General features: G+C 36.6%; 1 protein-coding gene across 1 annotated transcript; it reads right to left on the bottom strand.

Moving 5' to 3' along the window:
- FGB (fibrinogen beta chain) lies at window positions 1–7,747 on the bottom strand. The gene is made up of 8 exons (XM_026120153.2): window positions 7,589–7,747; window positions 5,634–5,837; window positions 4,163–4,346; window positions 3,337–3,564; window positions 2,620–2,733; window positions 2,004–2,126; window positions 1,534–1,819; window positions 1–612 (listed from the first exon to the last, which is right to left on the bottom strand). The coding sequence occupies exons 1-8, from the start codon at window positions 7,661–7,663 to the stop codon at window positions 384–386; spliced, it is 1,443 nt and encodes a 480-aa protein (XP_025975938.1). The 5' UTR covers window positions 7,664–7,747; the 3' UTR covers window positions 1–383.
- Between the last annotated feature and the right edge of the window lie 1,878 nt (window positions 7,748–9,625).

Below are 9,625 nucleotides of genomic sequence, written 5' to 3'. Positions count from 1 at the left end.
TTTACTTTTAAGGCTTTATTTAATTTTTAGAAAGCATTTTAAAAATAGTTCTTTCCCTCTTCAAATGCGGTATGGAACTTTTTCATAAAACAATGAAACAGGTATTTTTATCATCTGTGTTATTCTATACTGACAGCTGCTAGTTACTTCTGCCTTGTGAACAAATGAAAAATGGTACAAAATACACTTGTGGTTTATTTTCATGGGTTAGATTTTGATTTATAGTTGACATTGCTTTTCGCTTTACATCAGAATATGGTCATACATACATTTTGTCGTATTTGGTTCTCATACAGAAAGACAAACCTGAATATCATGCCTGCAAAGTTAACCAGGCACAAATATGAAAAGAGAATCTGTGATTCTGTACATTTTGAAAATGGTTAGTGTGGAAAGTATGGTCTGATTTTCATGCTCATCTTCTTCAGTGAATACCATGACCCTTTCCAGTTCATCCACACAACACCATCATCTGTACCATGTTTTGCCATATCCCAGCTGTAGCTCCCTCCCCAGTAGTATCTGCCATTGGGGTTGGCTGCGTGGCAGCGGTTGTACCACCACCCGCCACCATCTTCTTTGGAGCACTGCTTTTTTGGATCTGTAGTTAACCTGTGGGGGAAAAAGGAAGAGTTAACAATGACAGATGAACCATAAACAGACAGTTCAACAGAGTGCCTACTCGTGTCCCTGTATTGATATTTTCAAACCATAACAAATTCTCTCTGAACTCTCTGTAAAAGACTGGCTCTCACAAGCATGTACTATACAGTGCACTTGGAAAGTGAAGTTGCCAAGAAAAACAAGTACAGTCTTAGCTGTCTTTCTTTCGGAATGCTATTTCAGTCTAGCAGTTGATAGCTACAATTATTTCCAGCTGATAAAGAAAATTGTAATATCAATGCAATTTAAGGATGTAAAACAATATTAATTTTATGTCCTTCCCAGTCCAAACAATTTCTTTATTAGTAAATATATAACTGAGAAGTATTAGCATAAAAACATAGCACATATCTTAGAGATACAGTGCTAACTTACATACTTAGCAACTGAGCTCCTTTCTCCTGAGTTGGCACAATTTTATCTTTTAAATAGCATGCGTTATCTATCTGTTTCCTTAGGGCCCATTACTGTGTTGCTGGAGTCAGTATCAATATTCCTACTGAGGCGTGACTGTGGTCCTCAGCACTGCTAGCATCAGTCTCTGAGAATGAATATACTGTATCCAGATTTGCCAATTTGTCTATAGTAAGATGGAATCAATACAATCCAGTGTGTTTGCTTCTTATTCGGCTGTGTAGTGGTACTAATCTAATACATAGATTCATCTGGGAAAATTCTGCCCTTGGCTACATCACTGGAACAGCATGAACATTTGGCTGGTAAATTGCAGGGAGAAAACATATTTTAATATATCATAATGTTCTGTGAAAACTAACAGTAAATTAGCAAAATATATCTAGCTCTATTTTGAGCAGAGAGACATACGATTCAAGAGTTAATTTTTTTAAAATAGCTTACGCAAGTACATACCATCCATCATTGTCTCTATCATAAGTACTGAAGAACATGCCATTGTGAATTGTCATTGTCCTGTTTTCTCCATGCAGCTGTGATGCTCCTTCCATTAGAGCATTGCCTGCATTGCCTTTGTAGTTACTAACTGAAAGCTGATACTTGTTTCCTTCATTCTGTATGGTGAAACCTCCGTAATGAGCTGAAACTTTATCACCATTCCAGTCCTCCATTTCAATTAAAACTTCAGTGGGCCCTATTTTGGTAAATTGGCTGATTTTGTCATTTCCAAGCCAATATTCACCTGAAAACAACAGATGAGAGCTCTGAGAAATCAATTTCACACTGTACTTCGAGGCAACTTTATGATTTGTCTATAGGTTTGCTAAAGTGGACTAGTTAGTTTTAAAAAGTCAAAGAGCTTCAAGAAACATGAGAAAATAGCTTTAGTAACAAGAACTCTTCATGTTCTATGCTGGCAAGTTTACCTGGTGTATCACAGTAGTTCTTCCCTCCACTCTTTGCAACATTTCCAAAACCCTTTTTGTATGCATCCCATATTCTCCCAAAGTTAACGCTGCCATCTTGGCGGTTCTGAATCAAAGTCCAGCCTGCAGGAACAACAGTATTTAGATGACATTGCAATTAAGACAGGAACATAGAATGTTAAGATACAGCCGTTCTCCTGTCTTCATCTCTAGATGAGCTTAGCATATGGCTTCCTTGCTTCATCAGTAAAGGTGGAAAAATCAGAACTTGAAGGAATGCCCCAGACTGATGTCTAGCGCACAGTGGCAGAGTAAGAAATGAGTCACTTCATCCATGTCTGTCCAGACATTGCCTATCCCGTTATAATGAGATACATTTTTATCTACCTATCCCTTCCCAACAATTTATTTCCAGTTTCACTGAAGAAATATCCTACCATGCATCTGAAGATGACCAACAAGACTTTTTTGAACCAGTTAATTAGACTTCACTCTCGAGTAGTTAAAAAAAATATAACTCCCTATTGGTTTGCATAAATGACAATTACTAGTACAAATGATTTTTGTAGCACTGACATTAATCAATATTTTAACAACATAGTTATTTCACACCAACCTCCACCTTCTGTCTCCATGTCACAGTATACTCTATATGGTCTGGTGAAAGGATCAGGCTGGATGAGGTACATCTCAGATGTCTCACCTCCCTTTCTGAAAATATCCTCACATTCTGCAATTATAAACCAAAGTGTCTGTTACTGAAAGAGCTCTAAACTTCTGCTTCAACAGTCTTCTTATTCTTGTTTGCTGATTGCATGTGAACAATTTTAAAGATATATCTAATTCTTTCATTTTGATTTTCATGATACATCACATTAAAGAATCATTGAAGAAAGAACAGTATATTTGTATTGTTCTACTTTTCCAGAGGGTCATGTCTAAAAGTTCAACCCAAGCGATTGAAGAGTATATATTTTTCAATGACTTTTTGAATTAGGTAAATTCACGAAAAAAAAACCTATTGGGGCACAAATATAATAATAACAAATATATCATCTCCACCTTACAAAGTCTCCAAACCGCAAATTTCTTAAAGCTGCTACTGGCTGCTGTTGAAGACAGATTTGGGGTAAAAGGATATTTGGTCTGACCAGTACAGCCATCCACAAAAGACTTTTTCATGTTGGGTCACTAGCTGTCTTTTCTGCTACCCTAATTGGTATCACAGGCCTCAGACTGCAAATGTTCATGCAAATTGAATGATGTATCTATCACCCGGTATAGTGATGTAAATGTGAGAAGAGAAAGACGTTTTTATAGTTAAATGAGGTACCTTTGCCTGAAACCACTGGGATATTACAGGAAACAACACAAGGGGAGCGGCAGTAGTCCACCTGGGTCGCAATGGCATTTTCAAGTTTTTGTATCTTTTTGTGTAAGGAATCCACAACTGCGCGAAGGACCCTGAGACTTGACGGGATGTTATTGTCTAGATTATCCTTTATGTAATTATACTGAGTTTCCACTTCTTCACTGTACTCAGAAAGTAAACCATCATTGTCTAGAAAAGCAAATAGATAAAAGAACAGCTTAGTTTTTGACGTGTTTTCCAATTATGAAATAATGAAACACAATCTGTAACCACAATTTGAGAATTCACTTCTTTCCTTAGCAGGCAAGAAGAATATGCATGTCTTTTCCTTACTCTTCTTGTTTCTACAACATGCAAAAACTAATCAAAGATTCTTGGAAAAGGGATATACATGTATTGCTATGTCTTTGTGAGCTATAAAGATTTATCAGTATTGCTATTTTCTGCCAAAGAACTATGATTAAGCTTCTTTCTAGGAAGCCATGGTGCCAAGCCAGGAGCTGGACATAAAGGAACTAGATGTACATGGGAGAAGAGGTAAGAGAAAATGGGGCTGCTTATGTCTACAGGCCTCATATGAATCTCACCTCAGTGTGAGATCCATTTCTTTTCCTCTCTCAGGGTTTTTTTTAAGATTTATGATGATAAAGTTACGGAATCCTAGTTTGCTAGATAGTTGCTCTACTGCATCTTTAACTTTTTTAAAAAGTGCCTTTAACAAATAATGATAGTAATGTCAATATAACTGTAATACTGTTTACATTAGTGACTTATAACAATAGCATACCTTTTCTTTGTTTTTGTCTCTTTACCAATTTATCATCTAGAACATTCACATATTCATAGAAAGTTGTAGAGCTGTCGGAAAATTTGGTCACTTTGTCTTTTAGATCACGAACAACTGATTTCACCGTTTTTTCCTGTTTTACCAGTGTAGTTTGCAATTCGCATCCGGTTGGACACAGCACTCCCTTGAAAAAAATAAAAAGGGCTGTGGATAAAAGCCAAGATAATAAGAGAAGCTTCTTATCCCATCAGTGAGCGGCTATACCTTTGAAAACATAGAATAGTTAGTAATGTAAGGTCACATATTTAATCACCTAGATAAGAATTCAAGACATTCAACTTCTAGGAAGAAGCTGCAGTTGGAAGTGCAGGAAGGAGCCCTGAGTTCCCCAGGAGGATTCTTTTGTTGAAATTCTTTGGAAAAGGCCTCACCACACTTTGGTCCACTATCTGCTTTTCACTTCTCTGCACTGTTAAACGTTCACAATTAAGCCACCTGAACCATGACCAAAGCCTGCCAGGAATTACCTGGTGCCTGTGTATGTTTGTATCTACCCCCTTCCTCTTTCAGTAACCTTGGAGATAAGAATCAACCATGTTCTGTACACCTTGGTTACATGCATCTTTCATACAAAACAGCCAAGTACATTTCATTAAAAAATGATGAAAGCTGAGCACTGTTTCTTCAGTATCAAGCACTGCTTCATCAAGGATAAATGTCTCAAAAAAGATTGGAAAATTCTGAAGTCCCATGAGAACCAAAATCCTCAGACAGGGTGGGATTCTAACATAATCATGCATTAACTAAATTTTAACAGAATTCATTTTTTAGAAATCTCCACGTTGAAATAATATGCTTTCAGACACTAAGATGCCTTTCAGCATGATTACAACGTATATTTTCTGGCAGGGAGCAGAGCTGAGATAGTATGGTAAACTACTGCAAGGCAGCAAGGTATCTGCTAGATCTCAGCATATTTGCATGCTTTTCCATAGGAGCTAGGGCAGTGACTGAGGATAGACTATAATTCTGGTTTAAAACAAATTTTAAGATATGGGAGGGTTTTTTTCAGTCCCCATGGTGTCTTGAGATTACCTAAAATTCAAGGCAGCCTTTTTGCAGAACTTCTTCCTGTCTTTCTTAATAGTTACCTATGCAAGGCAACTGGGAAAGTGCAGGTTAACCCATAGATACTTTCTTTCATCATTTAAGGCTCAAATCTCATCAGCCCTTATTCTGTACAGGTTGCGTCTGACTCTGTGACTAATCCCATGGGCTCTCTGGCATTACTCTTCTCAATCAAGTCCTACTGAACTTGAACAAAAAGAAGTAAAGTTGGGCTGCTTCAAATGAATGACAATCTCTCCTTTATTTGACTAAGAAAACACTCTGTTCAGTACACCAGAAGAAAAGGACAGACTATTATTAGCTGCATCCATTTACATTTCCAGTAGAACAGGGAGACACCTACCAGCTCATCTAAAGGATGCTTGCAGCCGCCAGCATCAGGATATATGATGGGACCTTTCTTCTCACCCGTCTTCGTTCGCTTAGGCGGCCGGGGCTGATAGCCTCCTCCACTGATGGGAGGTGCCACAGGTCTCAGTGTAGGGGCTGCTTCCCGCCTCTTGTCCAGGGGTCTGTGGCCTCGAGGCCCGAGCTGAGAGTCCCCGTCCTACAAAAGCCACAGAGAAAGAAAACTCTCTGAATGTAGGATCATTATTATTAAACGCTATGCACAGGATGAAGGTATCCATTCAGCATCCTTTAGTATTTTAAACAACAAAGAAAACCAAAGCAAAGGATATCTAACTGATGGAATTAAAAAAGCACTATTGGAAATACTACACTGACATTATGTAAAAATAATTGTAATGCCGCCTTCTCCAACTCACACCCTTTCCGACTAGATCTAGCCAAACCAAAAAGCCTTCAAAAGAAAACCAACACAATATTTCAATAGTTTATTCTGAGCAAAGATTAAAGTTCATGTAGTTCATAGCCACTACATACCATGAAATCTGAAGTGGTAGGATTAAAAAAAAATTAGACATTCATGGGGCTAAAACGAATATTCACCATGATATTACTAATGTCTCTCTTTTTCATTGGACTACCGTAAAATTTTCAAGGTCTCAGAAAATCAGGCCACAGTCAAATACATCTTCAGGCTATAAGCCAGCTATTGACTGCCAGAATTAGTAAAATTATTCAGTAACATCTCTCATACTGGGTTTCTTGCGCTTTCTCCGATGCATGTATTCCTCATCACTGTCAGGAACTATAGTAGCTCGCAGTGTCCCATACTGTAGGATGCATTCTGAGAGCAATAAGGATTTATAAATTATGTTTCCTAAAGTGAATTCTCTTCCTGTGGATTTTCAGTTCTATCGATAAACAGAAGCATTATCTTAACAATTTCATTTATTTGAAAAACTTTCATCTTAAAACTCAATTTGAAAGTCTGATAGGCTGAGCAAGGAAAACAGGCCTTGTCCCTGAGCATTTGTTCAAACTAAAGCATTTGAATTAATATTTGTTTGAACAACTGAATCAGAATCTTCTAGTACCTCCAATCGCACTGAGACTCAGTTACAAATAACAACCACTTGTAAGGAGCCAGGCCAGAGCCTTAAAATAATTCCAAAAGTAGGCAGCATACATATCACAAAATTGCTGAAAATGATTTAGTATAATAGCCTTACCAGTAATCAATGCAAAAACACACTTACATTATATAACAGAAAATAATCTTATTTTTGATCATCCTGGCCCATTCCATTTTTGTGGGGATTTTCAAAATATAACCCCCCTCCCGAGATTCTAAATCAAACTTCCCATTAATATATTTTACTTAAACAAAACTAAATACAGACTAAATTGTTATTTTAGATCCTCACTGCTTGCCTTTTTATTTAATAATTGTTATCTCCCCATTTCAAAAGTAAAGCTGTATGACCTGGTAGTAAATTCTCTTTTGATGCCTACTGAATCTGTAGAAAAATTTTTGCTCTCTTGGAGACAGGACACCATTAATTACACGCTTCTACTCTCTTGCCTCTGACAAATTCATTTTCTATAACACCAAATGTCAACATTGCTAAATACACATCCTTAAATTCATTTAGCTAAATAACTAATCTTACCAACTTACAGTCTTCATCCCCCTACAGAGAAAGAAAGGAAATAAAAAGAAAATATATCTGAAACTGGAAAAGAACTGTTTGCAGTAACATATACATGAAAAAATAATACAAAGGTTATTTCTTTGAGCACAAATGGAGCAAGAACATGCACTACATTGTTTTTTTCCACAGTTTCTAACTTAACTAACTCACGGAAGCTGAGAAAACCATGCATGTAGTTAAATAAAATTAATTATTTTTACTCATATTAGTATTCATTAATTATTATCAGTATTACAACCTCATCATCATACTCAGCGAAACCCTGGGATTTCACAGTAGAAACACAGAGCAGGAGCAGCAGAAGCAGTTTCATGATGCTGGCTTGCTTGAGCAGCTCAGTGAACTTCTCCCACCAGCGGCTCTGACAGTGAGAGATCCTCTGTGTTTGTATATATACGAGCCTAAATTCCCACCTTGGTAATGATAGGACCAGCCCTCTGGAGAAGTCACTGTCTTTCTGTTAATATTTAACCTCTCTCTTCACTGCGTGCCTGAATACATCCGCTGTTGAGCAACATCTCTGGACAAGTCTTATCTACATGTCCCAGAGACTCTTGCTGCTGGCATCAAATAAATATTTAAATCCTTAAAAGTACCTCCTGTTCAGATTACACAAGGTTACTATCTATCTTCTCAAAAATCACAAGTCTTTTAAAGCAGCTGAAAAGGTGAACATCCAAAGAAAAGAATGTCAAATGTCTCAGTTTGTGACGTCTCCTTTCTTGTTTTCTTCCTACTGAAAATTGGAATGTTTCAGAAATATTACATTAAATATGAAAAAAACTCACTTGGTACAAAATGTTAAATTCTTCTAAATGGTTCTGATGCTACCTGGATAGACATGCAAACCTTGGTCTCTTTAAGTCCTGTAAATCTGAATAAATTGGTTTTCCTCATGAGGAAGCTTTAGTAGCTCAGTGAATATTCTGAAAAATTAATTATATTAGACTCATGTTTTATTCTTACCTTCATTGTTTATGAGTATTCTAGTGAGCCATGTGACTTGCAGCAAGATTCATAGGAACAGTACATTGCAAGCCACTACTATAAAGCAAGTTACACACTTCCATGACATTTCGCACTTCATTACAGTTGTCTAATAAAAAAGGAACTGTGCAATACATCCAGCAAATCCAGCCTAAATTAACTAACAAAACTGAGCTTTGGATATTCCCAGTGACCTGCTGACAAACTACAGATCAGAATTAACTTACAATTTCTGCAATCGTGAAACTTCATACAAACAATTAGTTTAATTTTAAAATTTGACTAATAAAGTAGACCTGCTCAGACAGCTGACAAAAAGAGACTATGGTCATTACATTAATAATTTTGTGTGAAAAAATTGTTTAGTTCTAATTAAAAATCGGATTAATATTGTAAGCGCAAAACTACACTTTACTTTAGCAACATGACATTGTAAATGAATTAAAATAACTAAATTTTACATACTGATTTGCTGCTTTCCTCTATTTGGTACAAAAACCATTTCTGTAATAATCATTATTTAAATATGTTTAACGACCTTTTAAAAGGATATGGTGTGAAGTTATCTGTAATCATAGCAATGTAATCAAACATACTTTCTGATGCTTTTTAAGAATATGGCATATTGCTGCTTGGTTTTAACATTTCGCTATCTGCATAACCTGTGATTTTTTCATACATTATAAATGATCATATTACACTGAATTAAATAAAAGGTACTGAGTTAGGGCACTTTTCTGAAGTCATTCATACTAATGTCTGAAGAGAAGCAAATTATGGGCTGAGGTTCCATTTCAAAATCGATGGGGTGGCAGATTTTGTGATAAGCAAAGATGAGAACAGCTGAAATTGCTTGTTTTAGGCCTTTTTCCTGTATTTGTGCTTTTGTCAGAATTCTGGTAAACTATGGAGATTCCTGAAATTTGAAAACTGTTTAACCTGACTGGTTTAATTATTAAACAGCTTTGACCAAAATAAGCCATAGCTCAAGGAGCTCCTGCTCCACCGAATTTGATCCCTTCCACCAGAACATCCCTAACATTATTACATTTTGAAGAAGACAAAAGAAATCTGCCTAAGGTCAAAACTGATGTCTTTATCATGTTATTTCCACTGTAAAGATGCTACCAAGACATTGCATGCCCCCCATTATTACTGATTCTGGGCATATCACAACCTTAAAGGCAACTATCCCCTCACTGTATCTCTGAGGGAAATCCAGTCACCCTCATTTTATGTATTGGGAATGGACAAAACGATGCTAAACTGCTGGCCTAGAGCTTACAGG

Source organism: Dromaius novaehollandiae, chromosome 4, assembly GCF_036370855.1.
Source record: "Dromaius novaehollandiae isolate bDroNov1 chromosome 4, bDroNov1.hap1, whole genome shotgun sequence".
Classification (NCBI taxonomy): Eukaryota; Metazoa; Chordata; class Aves; order Casuariiformes; family Dromaiidae; genus Dromaius; species Dromaius novaehollandiae.
Note: the sequence above shows the minus strand (reverse complement) of the source record. Positions and strands in the feature narration are given on the sequence as shown.